This window comes from Canis lupus, chromosome 5 (assembly GCF_011100685.1).
Source record: "Canis lupus familiaris isolate Mischka breed German Shepherd chromosome 5, alternate assembly UU_Cfam_GSD_1.0, whole genome shotgun sequence".
NCBI lineage: Eukaryota > Metazoa > Chordata > Mammalia > Carnivora > Canidae > Canis > Canis lupus.
The window spans coordinates 78,131,057-78,152,822 of NC_049226.1; the positions used below are offsets into that span (position 1 = coordinate 78,131,057).

The 21,766-nt window shown below is 36.7% G+C and overlaps 1 protein-coding gene across 2 annotated transcripts in view; it reads right to left on the reverse strand.

Moving 5' to 3' along the window:
* AP1G1 (adaptor related protein complex 1 subunit gamma 1) overlaps window positions 1-21,766 on the reverse strand; it is a 79,278-nt gene that overhangs the window by 39,627 nt on the left and 17,885 nt on the right. For both annotated transcript variants that reach the window (XM_038538430.1, XM_038538429.1), the window contains exons 2-3: window positions 15,867-16,070; window positions 4,121-4,245 (exon numbers count right to left, since the gene is read on the reverse strand). In XM_038538430.1, coding sequence (XP_038394358.1) covers window positions 4,121-4,245; window positions 15,867-16,067 — 326 coding nt within the window. In that variant the 5' untranslated portion in view covers window positions 16,068-16,070. The remainder of the gene's footprint in view (window positions 1-4,120; window positions 4,246-15,866; window positions 16,071-21,766) is intronic.

The following is a 21,766-nucleotide window of genomic DNA, read 5'->3' on the forward strand; positions in this document are numbered from 1 at the left end:
ACCCAATGCGGGACTAATCCCAGAACTCCAGGACCACAACATGAGCCAAAGGCAGATGCCACTCAGGCATCCCTGGAAAATATTTTTTCATTAAAAAACATTACTGATGTTACCATGTAAGGTGTTTATTACTGATCATTTTATTTTTTTTTAATTTTTATTTATTTATGATAGTCACACACAGAGAGAGAGAGAGAGAGAGAGAGAGAGAGAGACAGGCAGAGACACAGGCAGAGGGAGAAGCAGGCTCCATGCACCGGGAGCCTGACATGGGATTTGATCCCGAGTCTCCAGGATCACGCCCTGGGCCAAAGGCAGGCACCAAACCGCTGCGCCACCCAGGGATCCCCTGTTACTGATCATTTTAAATGAAATAATAAAGTTTTAATCTTCCCTGAACAAAGAAAGGAAAAGAAAGTAAAGCATAAATTAGCCAGGTTTGCTACTTTGTAAGAATTTGAATTTTGAAGGCAAAAATTACTGGTCAGGGGTCCCTGGGTGACTCAGTCAGTTAAGTGTCCAACTCTTAATTTTGACTCAGGTCATGAATCTCAGGCTCATGAGATCAAGCTCCAAGTCAGTTCCGAGCCTGGCATGGAGCCTGCTTAAGATTCTTACTCCCTCTCCCTCTACCCCTCTGCACCCTATCCCGACCCCTACTTGCTCTTTCTTTCTCTCAAAAAAAAAAAAAAAAAAAAAAGTTTTCTTCTGGTAAAAATGTTTAAGTCTTAACTATGACTTTATCATTTTAGGCTCCCAGTTACCAAGATATTTAGCTGACTCTTTTTTTTTTTTTCTAAGATTTTATTTGTTTATTCATGACACACAGAAAGAGGCAGAGACATAGACAGAGGAAGAGGCAGGCTCCTTGCAGAGAGCCCAGTGTGGGACTCGATCCCAGGACTGGGACCACACCCTGAGCCAAAGGCAGATAGATGCTCAACCTCCGAGCCACCACGTGTGCCTTAGAGCTGACTTTTCATTCATTTTTTTTTTAATTTTTATTTATTTATGATAGTCACAGAGAGAGAGAGAGAGAGAGAGAGAGAGGCAGAGACACAGGCAGAGGGAGAAGCAGGCTCCATGCACCGAGCCCGACGTGGGATTCGATCCCGGGCCTCCAGGATCGCGCCCTGGGCCAAAGGCCGGCGCCAAACCGCTGCGCCACCCAGGGATCCCATCATTCATTCTTTTCAATGATTATGAATGTTTGGGCAGCCCGGGTGGCTCAGTGGTTTGGCACCGCCTTCAGCCCAGGGCATGGTCCTGGAGACCCAGGATCGAGTCCAACATTGGGCTCCCTGCATGGAGCCTGCTTCTCCCTCTGCCTGTGTCTCTGCCTCTCTCTCTCTCTAAAAAAAAAAAAAAAAAAAAAAAAAAAAGTTTGCATTAATACAGGTTCTTAAAATATCGTATCCAATTTTTAAAGATTCCAAGATCTTTAATCACTTGGAGCTTTTCTAGGCCAATGAACAATGAGGGAAACGTTCATTAACATAAAAACTGCTGGTATACTATGATGCCTTATAATACAAACAAAAAGCAAACACACACACACAAACAAAAACAAAAAACACTGAACAAAAAACCCTTACAAAACAAAGAAACCCATTTGTTAACAAATTTTTTTTTAAGGGACACCTGGGAGGCTCAGCAGTTAAATGTCTGCCTTCAGCTCGGGGCATGATCCTGGAATTCCCGGGATCGAGTCCCATCTTAGGCTCCCTGCATGGAGCCTGCTTCTCTCTGCCTGTGTCTCTGCCTCTCTGTGTGTCCCTCATGAATAAATAAATAAAATGTTTAAAAATACATAATTTTTAAAAACAAAACTAAAAAACAAAAACAAAAAACAAAACTAAATGATTAACTGGAGCTTGGACTAAAGTGCAGATCATTTCCCAACTATTAGTTCTCTCTCAAAAAGTTCATTTGGGGTCTGGCTAGGTCTCATTAAAATTCAAAAGAAAGGGGTGCCTGGGTGGCTCAGTCAGTTAGGTGTCTTCCCTTGGATCATGTCATGATACCAACTGGGGTCAAACGTTGAGTCGGGCTCCCTGCTCAACCAGTAGTCTGCTTGTCCCTTTCCTTCCCTCTGCCTTCTCGTGCTCTCTAATAAATAAAATCTTTTTTAAAAATTCCAAACAAAGATTTCTTCTTTGCCTGTGTACCTCATTCTTCAATTTTTATCAAGCTACAAACCTATACTTGAGTTTGGTATTAACTCTTTAATATGAACCTGCTGTAAGGCAGAACTGCCAAATCATCAGCATGTGATTGAAGGCTGAAGTAATGAGGGCAACAGAGCATGCAAGAAAAAAATTAAAATAACTCTCAAAGGCCTAGCCAGAGTAAATGTATAAAAGAGTCATGCTGAACATGTAAAATGTAACCTCTACGATACCAAGGATCTCTGCCCATTTTTTTTTCATTCTCCCTCCTTAGAGCTTCTAACAGCTCCTGGCTGTTAGAAGGAATACAATAATAATAGGTATACAATAATATTTATTGAATAAGCAAATCAACTTAGTATTTTCATTAGTATTTATATCAAAGCCATAAAATAAAATTTTCCCAAAATTAAGTTTATAGATTCAATGTATTTACATGACACACACTACATTTACAACCAAATCGTAATTCTCATTTTGGAATTTTCCATTATCCATTGGAAAATTTTTAAAGTAGAACATTATTGACCACAGAAAAGTGTAAGACTTCAATAACTACAAATGTGATCACCTATATTCCCTGCTTCTACTTTGTCAAACAAATAAATAGTGCAAACGAAAAAGAAATCTACAAAGGAGAGGAAATCAACAGACACACCAAAATCATAAAACCATAAAGTACTTTTAACCAGTAAGGCCATCAGAACTTCCATAACTTTCTAATAGACATTTGCTGGAAGAAGGATGCTAGAACTAATTCCCTGTTTGGCTACTCCTCCATACAGCAAGCATTCCTCAATTTGTAAGTTCAACAAACATGACTGGACTAGTAAAGTACCCATGAGAGGAAAAAAGACACAAAAATTCACAGGGCTAGGTATAATTTCGTGCAACTGAAATCTTGAATTGGACCACTGACAGGCAAGACCTCTCCTTCTACCTTTCAATGGTATTTTTTTTTTTTCTTAAGATTTTATTCATCCATTCATGAAACATACAGAGAAAGAGACAGAGACACAGGCAGAGGGAGAAGCAGGCTCCATTCCATGCAGGGAGCCCGACGTGGGACTTGATCCTAGGTCTCCAGAATCATGCTCCGGGTGGAAGACAGGTGCTAAACTCCTAAGTTGGATGCTTAGCTGACTGAGCCACCCAGGCTGCCCCCTTTCAATGGTATTTACTCAGAACATACACTGGTCATTCTTTAATAAATGTAACATTTTAATAAAATGGTATTAAAGGACCTTATAGTATTCAAGGTCCTGGAAATATAAGAAAGCTCTGATATACCAATGCTTTTTCTATTATTCTATGTTGGCCCAAATTCTTGTTTCATTACTAAACTATGTTCCTATGATTGAAGATGTACAGCAATGCCTTTGTTTAATTAAATTATTCCCTACAGGTGCACCTGGGTGGCTCAGTCAGCTAAGCATCCAACTCTTGATTTTGGCTTTGGTTATGATCTCCAGGTGGTAGGATGGAGCCCTGTGTCAGGATCTGCACTCAGCGCATGAAGTCTGCTTGAGATATTATTTCCCTGCCCCCAGCCACCCTGTGCTTGCTCTCTAATAAATAAAATTTTAAAAAATAATAATAAGGGCAGCCTGGGAGGCTCAGCAGTTTAGCGCCGCCTTCAGCACAGGGTGTGATCCTGGAGACCCAGGATCAAGTCCCACGTCAGGCTCCCTGCATGGGGCCTGCTTCTGCCTATGTCTGTGCCTCTGTGTGTGTGTGTGGCTCTCTCATGAATAAATAAATAAAATCTTAAAAATAATAATAATAAATATTCCCCTACAGAAATTTTAATCCTTTGCTTATCCTCTTTACATATAAATAAGAGCAATTCAAATATATTCTAGATAGTAAATAAAATCAATAGAAGCCTTGATGTCATTAGAAAACTTTAAAAGCACAAAGTAGTCATTAAAAGAAGGAAAGGTAAGACTTACTTCTTGATACAGTTGGTCATAAGAAGATGGACATCTTGTCTTTCATCTAACAGCAGCATTGCCCCTAAATAACCAATGCGTTTGTCTGTGAATTTTTGAGAGGCGATAAGCTTGAGGCACTCCAACTGCAAATTAAAAAAAAAAAGAAAAGAAAGAAATTGCTACCACAATCCGGAAAACAGTGTTTTTAACCCAGAGTCAGTGGATGGCTAAAATAAGTAGTTACCAAATTGCCTAAATAAAAGGCAAATAACTAAAATCTTTAGATACCTTAATAATAGATAACCAAGTTCCAGAATTACCATCTCATTAAGGTCCTGTGATATATGCTATCCAAAATAATCTGTGAAATTTACCTTACTTCCACAGATTGAAATAAATATTAACTAGTAAAGTATTATAATCAAATATAACTCAATTCTTAATTTAATCCTCAGGTTGTACTAAATGAACACCTAACTTATGTGTATATTTAAGGTCTGTTTCCTATTTTGAATAAAAAACTCATAATTGGAAATCCTTCAAACTGCCAAACACTATCTTAGACATCAGGAATATACAACTGAAAAGCAGAGACAGACAACAACTAACTTTAATGTGGAAAGTGTTACATTTAGGGCTTGCATCAAATAGTAGGGAAAGTAAGACTTTAGGATATGAGGAATAAAAATACAGAGAAAAAAGCCAAAGGAAATTTCAGGAGTGGAATTAACCTAAAATGTTTTATATGATTTTTTTCTTTACATAATTGATAAAAATCCTCAGACCTCAAGACTCTTTGTAGTTAAACAGTCTCTCTACTTAGCCTTTCCTGATGACAATCATTTTGATATACTTTATCATTCCATCTTGACTAACATGGAAAAGGCCAAATGTCCCCTCAATAGCAATTGTTTTCAAAGGGTGTACATAAGTTAGACTCTCTAAGAGGAATTTTGCAAACTATGCTCCCATTTAGAACCACCCCATCCCAAGGAAAGGAGCTCAAATGCAGACCCGTGTACAATAGCCTAAAATCACGTGAGACTACTCTCCATCTGAATTTGCCTGTAAGTTCATAAATGAAATTGAGGAAAGTAAAAGAATTTACAAATAAAACTTTTCAAGCTATTTAAAAATTGCTCTCTCGATGTATCTCCATTAAAAACACCTAAAGTTAGCAGAATGACTATACTATCATGAAATCAAAGAAGCCTCCAAGAATAACCATATCCAAAAGGGAAACTGAAATGCCTTCTAAAACTGACAGAGATTATATAACAAGCCTTCCCTTCCTTCTATGCATTCAATTTAAATTTTAAAGAACAATTTCTGAAATAGAAGATGAAGAAAGTCATTTTTACAATGTCAGCAGAAAAATCACTGCTGAGGTGAATGAGAAAATCAGGAACTAAAATACCATCAGAAAATCTTACTTTTTTCAACAAAAGGGTTTTTAATCTTCCTATTTAATAATCCTATAAGTGAGAATTTTAGCAGTGAAAAAAAGTTCTAAGAATCAGTTATTACTGAAATTTTTATCATCCTTATAGAATCATGCTTTCAAAAAAAGTAGGCATTACACAAAAAGAGTAACCAAAAATTTGTTATTAAGATACACTAATAAGAAGACAGGCTTTACTCTTAGGCATTAATATTACTTTGTATTTTTTAGAGCCAAGTTTTAAGATAGTCACACTAAAAGTCATTAGTGACTAGTGAGTACAATTTGTTGCTTTTTGTGATACTTGCTTAAAACTTGCCCAAAAGTAAAACAGAAAAAGAAAAACCACAATTTAAAAGGACAAACACTAAATTAATTCAATATTCCCCATTGGTACAGTGACTTTGCTTCAAGAATAAACATTTGCTTTATAAAGGTGGCAAATCTGAGAGGAAATATAAGACTAAAGACTGGAAATACCATTTGAAAACCACCCTCCACTGAAGGATTAACTCTCATCATACTCTACAGGTAGGTGTCGGTAACCAGCAATAGGCTAAGAAAGTACCATGTTTCATCTTTAAGAATATTATCAAAGGGGCAGCCCAGGTGGCTCAGCAGTTTAGCGCCGCCGAAGATCCTGGAGACCCAGGATCAAGTCCCGCATCGGGTTCCCTGCGTGGAACCTGCTTCACCCTTTGCCTGTGTCTGTGCCTCTCTGTCTCTGTCATGAATAAATAAAATCTTATATTAAAAAAAGATTATTATCAAAGTTTTCAGATGTTAAAAAGGATGAAGGGGTGTTCAATGGGGTTATGAGTAAATACGAGGGGAAGGCATCTATTTTTGAGCATCAATCATTAAAAATACAACTCTGGTGTGAGTTACAGAAGAAAAACAGTACAACTTCAAATCAGTACTATTTCCTTCTCACTTAAAGCTACTTGAAAATCCCACTTGAAACATTGCTAACCCACAAATCTAGCATATGCTTTAAGACCACAGTAAACAGTCTAGCTTTTATATTCACACAACCATAGAGACAAAAAATAACGTATGCTTTTACTCCAAATTCCGTGAACAAAGTCAAAAATGACAAACTTGGAAAAAATATTTGCAACTCATTTCACAGATATAACAGGATTCTACAAATTGTTTTTCAAAGACCAACAACTCAATATAAAAATGGACAAAAAACATGGGGAGTTCAAAGAAAACAAAAATAATCCAAACATATGAAATGGGTTTCAACCTCCTCATAAAACAAATGCAAACCCATCTAGGTAAATTTACTTAAATCACTGAACTGGGGGCACCTGGGTGGCTCAGTGGTTGAGCATCTGCCTTTGGTTCAGGTCATGATCCTGGGATCCCAGGATCGAGTCCCACATCAGGCTCCCCACAGGGAGCCTGCTTCTCCCTCTGCCTGTGTCTCTGCCTCCTTCTCTGTGCGTCTCTCATGAATAAAGAAATAAAATCTTTTAAAAAATTAATCCAGTTGAATAATAACCATTATTTTGCACATGTATTAATACAAAGGTAGTGTAAGTTCCTAAAAGTGGAATTTCTGAGTCAAAGGGTACGTGTATTTATAATTAAGATAGTCCAGATCTTTTCTCACTACAGCTTTTGTCAGTTTACATCCAATCACTAATGTCCTCGCACTGTTATGACTAACTTTGCTAATATAATAGGTTAAAAAGTAGTATCTCAATATGGTTTCCATGTGCATTTCTTATGGATCCTGGGATCATGCCCTGAGCTGAAGGCAGATGATAGAGTCGATTAGTCAATAGAGCATGTGACTCTTGATCTCAGGGTTCTGAGTTCAAGCCTCACAATAGGTATGGAACCTGCTTAAAATTTTAAAAAATAAAATAAAAAATAGATACATAGTAAGATTGGAAAGAAATGTCCATTAACAAGGCATCAGTTTAATAAATTATGATTCCTATCATCATGATTCATAAACATCAAGGAATACTATACATTACCATGAGTATGTCAAAAAGCTGGAAAAAAGAATGAGGGCATGGGCTAATCTTCAAGACAGATTAATAAGTAGACAATGTACACAGTGTGATGCAGTATGTATTTTACAGTGGAGGGGCATTTCCATTGCCTAGAAATGTATAAAATATCTCTGGAAGGATGGACATGGACAAAAAGCAGAGTTTTAATCATACATTCTTTTGTACCTTTCAAATTTTAAATGAGTGAACTGTCATTATTTCTAAGATGAATAATATTGAGCTAGCAGGAAAAAGTTTGAAACTTCAGGATAAAGGGAAGTTACATTTAACTTGTAGTTAGAAAAGTTAATATAATATTAGAATTTAAAAGGGGAAAAAAATAAAAATAATAAAAATAAAAGGGGCGTGGGGATCCCTGGGTGGCTCAGTGGTTTAGCGCCTGCCTTTGGCCCAGGGCGCAATCCTGGAGTCCCGGGATCAGGTCCCGTGTCAGGCTCCTGGCATGGAGCCTGCTTCTCTCTCCTCCTGTGTCTCTGCCTCTCTCTCTATCATAAATAATAAATAAATATTTTTAAAAAATAAAAAAATAAAAGGCGGGCAATTATTCCCTCCTCAAAATTGAGTAGTATGTAATTTCAAAAATTAACAAAAATGCATGTAAGTCTTAGAATTGTTTTAGGAAAAGATTAAAAATTAAAGACCAAAATCTTATGAAAATACAACTCAGTAAATGAAAACAATCAGTCCTTTTTAAATAACTTAAATTCATAATGAGTGATTATTGTGCTATTCTATTATACCTCTAATGCTATAAGAGCTTAAAAAGTATGTCCATTCTTTTTTTTTTTTTAAAGATTTTATTTATTTATTCATGATAGACACAGAGAGAGAAAGAAGCAGAGACACAGGCAGAGGGAGAAGCAGGCTCCATGCAGGGAGCCTGTTGCAGGATTTGATCCTGGGACTCCAGGATCACGCCCTGGGCCAAAGGCAGGCACTAAACCGCTGGGCCACCCAGGGATCCCCCCAAGTATGTCCATTCTTTACCTCTAATCCCCACAATGGCTATGCTTTCTTCTATTGGCATTTGTATTTTTCACTATCAGTTTCTTCCTTGTCAACAACATTCTTATAATTGGCTTTCTAACAGCAACCTTCTCACTGTCCCTACTATCTTCCATCCCAAAGGTCTGTTTGCAGTAACTCTTAGCTATTCACTGATTTTCTTTGTATTTACTTTCCAATTGTTTTTGAGATGCTGTGGTTTTGCTTTAACTTCATAAACTCCTGCTACGTAAAAACCAATGTGCTAGACATTCTCACTGATACCCAGTTAAAGGGCACACAAAAAGAAACCAACATTTGGATATATATCAGAAGTATGATACATATATATACATCATATATCACATATATATACACACATACTGTAACAACTATGCACAAGCTACTGTGAAAACAAGTCAGGAAGGGCACTCATTCAGGTGAGAAACAGAAAAAATCAGAGAAAGATTCCTATCTTTTACATAACACATAGTGGAATAGAAACGATTTGATTTAGGAGCCCTAATCCCGGTTCTAGCTTAAGAGACCTAAGCAAGGGGCACCGGGGTGGCTCAGTGGTTGAGCATCTGCCTTCAGATCAGGGAGTGATCCTGGGGTCCCGGGATCGAGTCCCACGTCGGGCTCCCTGCATGGAGCCTGCTTCTCCCACTGCCTGTGTCTCTGCCTCTCTGTCTCTCATGAGTAAATAAATAAAATCTTTAAAGAAAATTTTTTAAAAAAGAGACCTAAGCAAGTTACTTCAACAACCTGGGCCTCATTTTCCTCTTCACTGAGATAACTGGGCCACATCATGAAAGACAACCCTAAAGCAGCCCTCCACTCTCTGCTTTCGAGGCAGAAAAGTAGTCACTAATTCTCTACAGCTGACTCTTGAAGTGGCCTAACAATTTTTCTCAGCAGAAACATTCAGGCAGCCATTAGCAACAAGCCTAAGAGAGTGACACTACGGGATCCCTTTGGAATAAATATAATGTCTTAAGGAAGTGGCTTCCAAACCTGACTGATCAAAATCACCTGGGAGAGTTTTGAAGTATGTAGGTCACCCCCAAAATATCCTGATGGAGTAGGTTTCAGGTAAAGCCTGACAATTTGATTTCTATAAACATTTTCTAAATGACTCAATATTCGAATTTTCTCCAAGTTTCAAAGCAATTTTTTTTAAAAAAGGATTTTTTGGCCTTGTTACATTTTTCTAAAGTGAGTAAAATATTGCTCTTTATCAACATTTAATCTGGTTGCCCTTGAAAAAAGCTGCACCTATTTAGTTAGCTTTTAGAACAATTTCCCACAAGGTCAAATGCATATATACATTTGTTTTTATACTGAACATTCTGCTTTATGATGTGATCAATTGTCTTGATGAAAAGATACAATTAAACATTAATGGATCTACAGTGATTGGTTAGGTCTTTTAAAAAGTTACCTTTACTTCAATTTAATATTCAGAAATAACTTTCTAGTCTACACACACACACATACACACACACACACACACACACATTTGAAGAATAAGCTTGTAACTTGCTTTACACACTATGTAGTATGGCAACATAAAAATCCATATGAGACCAGTCTGTTTTTTTCATTCTTCTGGCAGAGGGGACAAAAAATAAAACACTTAACATTGCTATTGCATCCCATTTTTCCTCGAGAAAATTATGAAATATTTCACTCAAAAATACACAAAAATCATGTAACACTCATTGAGCCACCAGTCAGCTTTATCAAATCTTAACATTTTGCCCTATTTATTTTTACATTTTTTAATATTACAAATTCAACTGAAGCACTCTGCATACTCTGCCTCAATCCCATTTCCCTTCTCTCCATCCCAGGAATAACCAAAACTCAAAATTGCGGTTTATCATTGCCATATGTCTTTACTACATATGCTGAGGCAATTGTTTTAAGCTTTATATAAGTATCATACCATATTCCTGCTCTTTTCATTCAACGTCTTTCTGTATTGCTCACATTCAGACAAGAAATTCTAATTCAGCTCTATTCACTGCTAACACAGAATTCCACTTTGGTATGTACCACAACTTACCTATTCTTTTTGTGGATAGATTATTCCCAATGTTTTCAGATTAGAAACAATGATGCAATGAACTCTGATAAATGCCCGTTGTTAAATGGACAAGATTGTTGATCAGATTCAGGTTTTTCGGTTTTTATTTTGATTTAGCAAATACACTTCATAGGTGGTGGTATGAACTTTCATCAGGAAGTATATAGTTATTTCTGGTGGTTGTCTCTCTTGTGAATTGATGATGACCATCAGGGATTACAAAATGTATGTAATATTCTAATTCTTTTATTCTTTCTTCATTTATCAGCTGTACTCTTCCTCTAAGGAGCAACTTCTCTGTACATACTGTTGGGTTACAAATAGTTCCTTCAGAAGGAACTACTGGTAGAAAGGGAGGATAAATGTTTCTTTCCTTTTATTTAGTCAGTTTTCAAAATAAGTCCCTAGGATTCTCCAAAGATGATCAATGGAGTTTTTTGTTTGTTTTTTTAAAGATTTTATTTATTTATTCATGAGAGACAGAGAGACAGAGAGAGAGGGGCAGAGACACAAGCAGAGGGAGAAGCAGGCTCCATTCAGGAAGCCCAGCGGGGGACTCGATCTGGGGTCTCCAGGATCACATCCTGGGCCGAAGGTGGCGCTAAACTGCTGAGCCACCCGGGCTACCCTATCAATGGGGTTTTTTAAAGTTTAATACTTATGAACTCACTGGAACGCCTAGGTAGCACAGTTAGTTAAGCATTTTAGATCAGGTCATGATCTCTGGGTTATGAGACGGAGCCCCATGTCAGGCTCCACGCTCAGTGAGGAGTCAGCTTGCAATTATCTCTCCCTCTCTCCTTCTGCCCCTCTCCCTGCTCACTTGTGCTCTCTAAAATGAACAAATAAAACCTTTAGATAAAAAAAATTATGAACTCACTGATATAAACTTACTTGGTATTTCAACTACAATTATTCTTATTAATGTGCAAATTTTCTTATTTTGGGGCACAACAAAAAGCCCCTTCTGATGGCTACTAAATCCTTTTAACATGACTTCTGTAGTTTTTCTTCTGTTCTGGAACAGTAGGACAGGCTTATTTTGGGCACAATCTGGCCTTAAGGTGCTCAAGACAAGGATGCCTATTATCACCATTCAATTACAGGTATGGCGCAGTAAAGAAACAAGAAAAAAAATGATTACAGATAGAAAGTTAGGGAATTACCACTGCTTACAGACAACAGTACTGACTATATGGAAGAAATGGGTCTATAGGAACTCTTAGAACCAAATCCAATAATGTTGCAAAAATTAATTATTTTCTATATAGAAAACCTAATTATTGAAGTTTTAAGAGTGCTATTTGCAGTAAGAAGAGCTCCACAGAACCTACAAATTTCACCAAAAGTTTTTAAGACCTTATAGAGAATGCTATAAAACTTTAAAGAGCACGAGAAGTGGAGTGCTATCCTGTATTATAATTGGAAGGGAAGCAGGATGCCGGGTGGCTCAGTGGTTAAGCATTGTGATCCTGGGGTACCAGGATTGAGTCCCACACTGGGCTCCCTTCATGAAGCCTGCTACTCCCTCTGCCTATGTCTCTGCCTCTGTGTCTCTGATGAATGAATAAATAAAATCTTAAAAAAAAAAAAAATGGAAGGAAAGAGTACTGCGGATGGGTACCTGGGTATAGCAGGCCAGGCTGGAATGGGAAAGAAATAGACAATGCAAGCCCAGCCTAAAGAAGGTCACCAGCCTACCAGTGCCATGGAAAATGTGGATCCAGTGTTGTCAAATCGTCTGATTTTCTAAGAGAAACTAGAAATCCAGATTTCCATTAAAAGTTCCTTGATTTTTGTATCAGTAGCAAATTCAAAACAATTTAACGTATAGTGCAAAATACATCTGTGGAAGAATCTGGCCCCCAAGCTACCATTTTTTACTTCTGCAATCTACCCACTTCTTTAGATACTCAACTTTATTTCTGGATCATAGTTAAGCCGGACACATGAAAGGTTACAAATTCTACAAGAAATTTATCACGGCTTTTGTTGTAAAAGTGTTGAGGATACAGTCTTTTACATTATTAAGAGACTCCTAGATAAAAGACCCCCATAAGAAAATCTATTTCAGAGGTGCCTGGTTGGTTCTGCCAGAAGAGCATGCAACTCTTGATCTTGGGTTGTGAGTTGGAGCCCCATGTTGGGTGGGAGATTACACACATACATATGTAAATATATAAATAAATGGAAATCTGTATTAGAATTCAATGATTTTTCAAAAAAATATTTTGCTGTCTTTGAGGAAACAGTAAAATCTGTAATATTTGAGTTTTTAATGTATAAAACATAAATGTTTAACATTTACGAATCTAATTATTAATGTTCATAACCCTATACAGTAATATGAAGACTGTCCCTATTTTACAGATGAGGAAACCAAGAAAAGAAAGGTTAAGGATCTTGCTCAAAATCATAGATAGTAAAATAACAAAGCCAGAATTCACATCCAGGAAGTCTGGTTCCTGTAGCTGCACTCTTAAATTCTAGTTTTAACGAGCACATAACTGAATTCTTTTTCTTGCCTTAGCTGCCTCACCAACAGCAAGTACAGTCACTTTGGGTTCTGAATTCTTTCTTTTCCCAACTTTTATTTTCTACTATTCTTTATTATTTTTTTTTTTAAATAGATGCTGGTAATGTATGTCACCTCAAATCCTCTGTACAGCAAGTCAGGGCTAAAGTAATTAAATAGTTAATAAACTTATTTACAGATTTAAACATACCCAAAGAATGAATAAGTTTTAGAGTTACACAAAGTTGAGCTCTAATCCTCTAATATTTGTTAGCTGTGTAAATTTAAACAAGGCCCTTAATCTCTGAATCTCAGTTTCCTCATCTGCACTTTGAGAATATTACCTACTTCATGGGTTTTATCATAAAATTTGAAAGACTTTTCGAAAGTGGCTACTAGAAATTTTTAAATTATACATCTAGCTCATATTTTTATTTCTATTGAACAGCATCATACTAGATACTGCAGTAAAAAGTAAAGAAACAGGTGAAATTAGTTTTAATAATGTATTTTATTTAACCCAATAGCTCTAAAATATAATTTCAACATATAATCAACACAAAAATTATTTTACATCTTTTTATACTAAGGCTTCTAAATACAGTATATATTTTACACTTACAGCACATCTCAATTTGTATACTACATAACTGTATTTAGACTTCATAAAATTTACAATTGATAGATTCACATACCCAAGTTGTCTAAAACATAAGTTTTCCAGTAACTGCATCAAATATCTTCCAAAATTTATTTTCCTTTAATATTCACCTCAGTTGAACTAGCCACATTTCAAGAGACCAGTGGCTACGCAGTTACTGGCTATCATAAACAGCAGCAAAGTCTAACAAATCTAATAAAATGCAATAAACAGTAGCTGTTGTTACACATACTTAAATGAAAATGGCACTGTGATTCATACATCCAGGTGAGAGAATCCAGATTGGAATCTTTTTATGGGTACATTATAAAGGAAATTCTGATGGGCAGGGTACCAAATACTGACTGGATAGGGCCCTGACTTATTCAAATAGAGGAAACATATTAAGGGACTTTAAAATTATGATTCCTATTCCCACTCAGAAAAATCTTTTAAACTGTACAATTTTAGTACAGTTTCCTTGAATATTAACATTTTCCACCTAAGAATTAAATATTTTATCAAATAGTTAAATTCCAGAACACCCAGAAAACACCATCTAGTAAAGCTGGAAAGCCCATTTTATTTAAACATAGTATAGAAAAGACTTTTAGAAATATAGACTGCTCTTTCACAAAATAAAATATCCTGTCTTAAATCTATCGTATATTTTAAATTCATAGTTGGTCTTTTTAGAACTCCTTTAACTCCATGATGTTAAATAGTGGTTATCACTGAATGTAGGCATTAAGTCTCCTCAAACCCTTGAGTATCTCTTACAGCCCAATATATCAGATTTCTGTAAATCTAACCTAAATGTATCTACTTAAAATCAACCAACAAAAATATATGAACATCTATTTACTTTATACTATGACACGCACTAAATGTATATCTACCTGAACTGCTTTTTGATGTGGTAAAAGCATATAACGTGTTTATTCAGAGGAAAGAGCTGTTGTTTTTGTCTGCCTAGTACCTGGGTCCTCCTTTCCTTTGATATTAACACCTCAATTTTGCTTTGGGAAATTAATGCTCTCCCACTCTCAATCATGTATTTCCAGAGAAAGTGATCTCATTCCCAGCCCCAAAATAAGCATAAAACTAACCCAAGTCAGTCTGATAAGATTCAATCCCATTACTGTTTTAACTCAGAGGTGGGGGAATCTTTCACTGGACTTACTAAGCTGAATAAAAGATACACATGGCCATCTTTCCAGGTAAATTAAATATATCAAAACATTAACAATAGTTATCTTTGAATAATGGAAACATGGGTGGTATTTTTCTCCTGCCTAATGTTGCACATTCTTTCAATTTTGCAGTCTTTTCCTTAAAAAGACTCTTTAGCATATAATACAATTCTGAAATTGAGATAAAATTTAATAGCATAAGAATTAAAAACAACCCGCTATACTCTTTCTCTGTAACTCATTCTCCCTTATCATATATAAACATGGAAAGAAGAAAGCACTTATCACCAAGAGTATTATTCTCAGAGCCTAGACTGTCTATATATAATAATATGCATTTGTGTGTAGAAAAAAATCAGGAGGCAGACCTACATAGTGGCTATAACAGTCAAGTAATGAACTAATTATGACAAAACCCATAAACGCCATTATGTGGCAACCACTTAATTTGTTTTACTTAAAAACATGTTCTCAGTATTCCTTATTATCATTGTGCATACAGAATATAATTAAGAAAACATTCAGCAAACATTTCTTAAATATTCATTATCATCCAGCCCCTGTGACAGACCAATCACAATCTACTGGTTAATCTTGATCAATCTCTAAGCAAGCTAGATGCCACCATCAAAACATACTCTAATCCACATAATGAGAGATTTCCAATGGAAAGCACAACTGACACCAATATGATGCCTTTCCAGGTCTGCAACTTTCTTAATTCTACTCTTGGTTCCACAATGATGGGACTATATGGCTATCAAAAGTATCCTATCCTCCTTGACAAGAAAAGATTGACCCTCCCTGAGCTACTGTCATTCAAACAAGAGAGCACCCTTGCTAGATGTAGTCTCAGCCCAGCCTACCTGTCCAAAGTGAGCAGGGTAGCCCAGCATGTGCATATATAGTAATTTTGCCACATTCCGACACCGGTATGTATTGTCTTCTTCTCTAAAAGATGATCGAATTGCAGCACATTCTTTCTGGATCATTTCTCGTTCTTCTGCTTGGGTTCGGGCTGTCCGGATGGTCCGGATCAGCTCCCGCAATCTGATGGGGGCTGGCATCCTCTGGATATGGAAAGACATTAAATAAAAATGTTCATATTTTTTACTACCAAAACTATTCACAGAACTTCTAATTTTTAAGAATTCAAGATTTGCAATGATACAAAACTTCAGCAAAACTATTACATATATAATCTCAACTCAGGAAATTTCTGGAAAGAATACAAACAAAAGTATTAAGTATCAAGTAAAACAAGATAAGACACAGAATATATCAATGTGTAAAATCCATCATTAATATCAAAATATCTTAGGAACAAACTCAACCCAAATCTTAGGTCAATCCTTAAACTAGTAAGAAAAGGTCTATGCCTAACCTTAGGGAAGACAGATATTATCTGCTCAACTGTGAACTCAATATAACTCAACAAATTATCAGATGAATACTGAATATGATCACAAAGTTCAATTCAACAAAATGAGCGATTAGGAGAGAAGACCAATTATCAGATTTAAATACTTTTCCAAGAAACAGTAATCATCTCAGGACTGGGCACTCTGAAAATTGTGATAAGGAAAAAATAATAAACCAATCTTAGAGTATTTTTTAAGTTATAGTCATAGTCTCATAAGTTGTTTTTAAGTTAATAATAATAATAATAATAATAATAATGAACTTATAATAGCCAAAACAATTAAGGGAAAAAAAAGAACAAGGTTAAGAGAAACTGCACTATCTAATTTCAAGAAATACTATAAAGCTACGGTAATCAGGACAATGTGGAATTGAATTTAAGGGTAGACTCAGAGAATGGAGCAAAATTGTTTAGGAATAGACCCACACAAATAAGCTCAAATTATTTTCAACAAAGAGGCCAAGATTAGTCAATAGAACAAAGGATATTCCTTGAACAAATGTACTGGCACAACTAGATATCTATGAAGAAGAAATTAACCTTGGACCTTAACCCCATATAATATACAAAAATTAACTCAAAATGAGTCACAGCCCTTAACAATAAAGCCAAAACTAAAAATCTTCCTTTAGAAAACGAAGGAGGAAATCTTTCAGAACTTTTGTTAAGCAGAGATTTCATATATAACAAGCACAAAATATGAAAGAAATAATAAATTTAACTTTACAAAAATTTAAAACTTTTGCTTTTCAAAAGATGAAAATAATGCAATCCATGGAAAGAGAAAAAAATAAAATTCCTATCTTACAAAGGATACATATTCAGAATATTACAACTCAATAATAAGACAATACTATTTAAAAATGAGTAAAAGATTTGAAGAGACACTTCTCAAAGAAGATGTAAGAATGGCCATAAACACATGAAAACACACTTAACGTCATTAGTAAACAAGAAAATGCAAATTAAAACTATAAGATAGGGATCCCTGGGTGGCGCAGCGGTTTGGCGCCTGCCTTTGGCCCAGGGCGCGATCCTGGAGACCCGGGATCGAATCCCACATCGGGCATCTGGTGCATGGTGCCTGCTTCTTCCTCTGCCTGTGTCTCTGCCTCTCTCTCTCTCTGTGACTATCGTTAAAAAAAATAAAAAAATAAAAAAAAATAAAACTATAAGATACCACTTTACACCATTAGGATGGCTAAAACTTTAAATCTAAAAGACTGAGGATGCCTGGGTGGCTCTGTGGTTGAGCGTCTGCCTTTGGCTCAGGTGGAGATCCTATAGTCCCCAGGATGGAGCCTGCTCCACAGCCACTCCACAGCCACTCCACAGCCACTCCCCTGCAGGGAGCCAGCCGTGGGACTCGATCCCGGGACTCCAGGATCACAACCTCGGCTGAAGGTGGCACTAAACTGCTGAGCCACCCAGGGATCCCCAATAAAATCTTTTAAATAAATTAACAAAATAAAATGAATAATAATGGTATACCCACATAAATGAATACTTTTGAGAATAGAACCAACACAACAGGGAAGAGTCTCAAAAAAATTACGCTGAGCAAAAGAAGGAGGAACAAAAAAGTCCACACTGTATGATTTCACGTATATGAAACTCCAGGAAAGACAAGGCTAATCTGTAGTCATGCGAAAGAGATCAATGATTGCCTGCAGCAGAGGATGGGGCTGGGGTGGACTGGGATGCAAAGAAACCTTCTAGGGTGACAGAAATGTTATGATGGATATGTAAACCTCTCAATATTCATTGAACTGATGAACAAGTGCATTTTACTACATGTATATTATACCTCAATAATGTTAATAAAGATGATAAAAATTAGATAAAAATATCATTACTCTCATCATCAGTACATACAAACTGTGGAGTCCTTAAACCAATAATTCTCAGTGTCGTTCTAATTGCAAAACCAGGATGATATCCCAGTCCCATTAGTTCACTATGGCATCACTCCTCAAGACAGGGATATAGTATATTAGGAATTAGAAAAGTTCTCTAGGTATTGGTTATGTTCCTCCCTATTGAACCTCTTAAGACCCCATGTACTAAACTATATAAAGCTACCTGTATAACATTTTGTTACTTTTTAATGGTAATATTGTGGGCCTAGTGTTTGAACATTTGTACATTCACTATTTTCATTATTTCATTTGTTCCAAACCATGCTGAAAGGCAGAGATCATTATTCCTGCTTTGCCTTTGAAGAAACCTCAAGTCAGAGCAATTATGCAACCTAAGATCACAAAGGTGGTAAGTGATAGAGCAAGTAAGTACCTGAACACCAAGGTTAGACTTCCTCTAAATACTTCAAAAAGGAACATTATCTTTACAGATAAAATTATATGATTGCTAGGATTTGTTTCAAAATACTCCAGGCTTGGGGATCCCTGGGTGGCGCAGCGGTTTGGCGCCTGCCTTTGGCCCAGGGCGCAATCCTGGAGACCCGGGATCGAATCCCACGTCGGGGTCCCAGTGCATGGAGCCTGCTTCTCCCTCTGCCTGTGTCTCTGCCTCTCTCTCTCTCTCTCTCTCTCTCTCTGTGACTATCATAAATAAATAAAAATTTTTAAAAAAAATACTCCAGGCTGGGCAGCCCTGGTGACTCAGCAGTTTAACGCCGCCTTCAGCCCAGGGCCTGATCCTGGAGACCAGGGATCGAGTCCCAGATCAGGCTCACTGCATGGAGCCTGCTTCTCTCTCTGCCTGTGCCTGTGCCTGTGTCTCTGTCTCTGTCTCTCTCTCTCTCTCTCTCAGGAATAAATAAAATACATTAAAAAAAAAAATAATAATCCAGGGTGTGATCCTGGAGACCCTGGTTTGAGTCCCACATCAGACTCCCTGCATGGAATCCTGCTTCTCCTCTGCCTGTGTCTGTTCCTCTCTCTCTCTCTGTCTCTCATGAATAAATAAATAAAATCTTTAAAAAATAATAAAAGAAAAAGAAAAAATAAAAAAAATAAAAAATAATAAAAAATAATAAAAGTCAAAAAACAAAGCATTTATGTCCTTAAAACTTTTCATAAATAAGGGCACCTGAGTGGCTCAGTCGGTTAAGCACTGGATTCTTGGTTTCAGCTCAGGTCCTGATCTCATGGCTTGTGAGATCTAGCCGAAGTCCAGGCTCTGTGCTTAGCAGAAGTCAGCTTGGATATTATTCTCCCTCTGCCCCTTACCCTGCTCATGTGCCTCTGTTCTTTCTCTCTCACACAAATAAATACATCTTAACAACAAAAAAAGAATCTTATTTAGGGTGCCTGGCTGACTCGGTGAGAGGAGCATGCAATTCAATTCCATGATTGTGAGTTCTGGCCACACGCTGGCTGTAGAGATTACCTAAATAAAGATTTTTTTTAATCTTATTTATTATTAACCCAAATTTGGTGTGTGGGGAACAAAAGATGACTATGCAACTAAAATTAATCAAGATCAATCTCTGCTGGAAAATATCTTTTCTCTATGAAGGCCTCAATGTTCTATAGGGCAAAAAAGACCAACAGAAAAAGCCTAAATCTAGTCCGAAACACTTAGTCCAACAGGGGGAAAAAAAGTAAGAGTTTAAGCCAGCTGAGAGAAAAACAGGTTACCAGGAGCAATTTCTCAGCTCTGCCACAGAATCACAGAAATAAAGATTATGCCACTAGCTTTTTATGGAGAAAATTGAGGATCAAGGCTGCTAACTACCTTGTACAAGGTCAAAGAATTAATCACTGGCCTGACTCACATCTTGTGATTCCCCCAATCAGCACTCTTTCTCTAGGACCAGGCTACCTCTAGAGGAAAGCAATAATTTTTTCCCTTGGCTGTGACAACTTCTACTTATTTTTTTTTAATCACAAGAAAATGTATTAGTAGGCATAAACAGAAAAGTTAATTCACATGACAAAGAACCCGGTATATTTCAAAATACATTAAATTCAAAACTAAACAAGTTCTAGTTCCAGGAGAGATGGAGTAAACACACTCTATGGAGACTTCTGTCTCTTCCTCTAACCATAACAGTATCCTGAATAAAATGCATGTCACAGCTACCCAAGGACTCTGAAAAGTAAATGACAGCAAACAGATTCAAGAAAAAGAACAGAATTTGAAGTTCCATCAAAAAAGGCAAGACGTTATCACTTTTCCTCCACTACTGCCCAACTTTGACACAATGGCAGCTCAAAACCCAGAAGTGCTCATATAGTACAGAGGAGGAGCTCTAAGAGCTCTAAGAAAAACCCTCTCTCTCTCTGGTCCAGGAAAAGGAAGATGGGAGAAATTCTCTCTTTTGGCCTTTTATTTTTCCCTTCCCTCCACCCCTGTCTCTACACAACACTGCAATGGTGGCAGCTATGGCAGAAAAGTAATGGCAGTAACAGCCAGGCAGGCATCTAAAAACTGGGGAAGGAGATCTTCTTTCTGACCAGAGGAGCTGTGATTCTAAGAGTATGGAGTTAATCTCTTTATTCTCCCACTGCATGATAAAAAGAGTGAATTTGCCAAAAAAAAAAATAAAATTCTAATTGCAAGTATACATAATAGAGCTAAAAGGTATATAAAGCAAAAATTAACAGATATCAAAAGAAGAATAAACTTCCAATTATAGAGACTTCAAAAAAAAAAAAAAGACTTCGGGATGCCTGGGTGGCTCAGAGGTTGAGCATCTGCCTTCAGCCTAGAGTGTGATCCTGGAGTCCCAGGATGGAGTCCCACATTGGTCTCCCTGCATGGAGCCTGCTTCTCCCTCTGCCTATGTCTCTGCCTCTCTCTGTGTGTCTCTCATGAATAAATAGTCTTTAAAAAAAAAAATAGACTTCAACATGCCCAAGTAAATGATAAAATTAGAGTATCAGCAAGAATATTAAAAGACCGGAAAGCCGTCATCAATTGAATCTAACCAATATTTATAGAACACCTCAACTAGCAGCAGAATATACGTTTTTCTCAGGTGCATACAGAACACTCACCAAAACAGACCACGTTCTGGATCATAAAAAAAAAGTTAATAAATTAAATAGAAATCATATAAAGTATAATCTCTGACCATTAACAGAATTAAACTAGAAATCAGTAACAGAAAGCTCACCGGAAAACTCTCTATGGACTTGAAAATTAATACATTCCCAAATAATCCACTGGTGAAAGAGGATATCAAGGAACATTTAAGTATACAGAACTGAACAAAAACAAACACATTAAAATTTGTGGTACACACTAAAGTAGTGCTTAATGGGAAATGAACATTAAATGCTTGTGTCAGAAGAGAGGAAACATCTCATGCAATCTAAGCTTATATTTAAGAAACTGGAAAAAGAAAAATCCAAGAGAAGTAGAAAAAAGAAATAA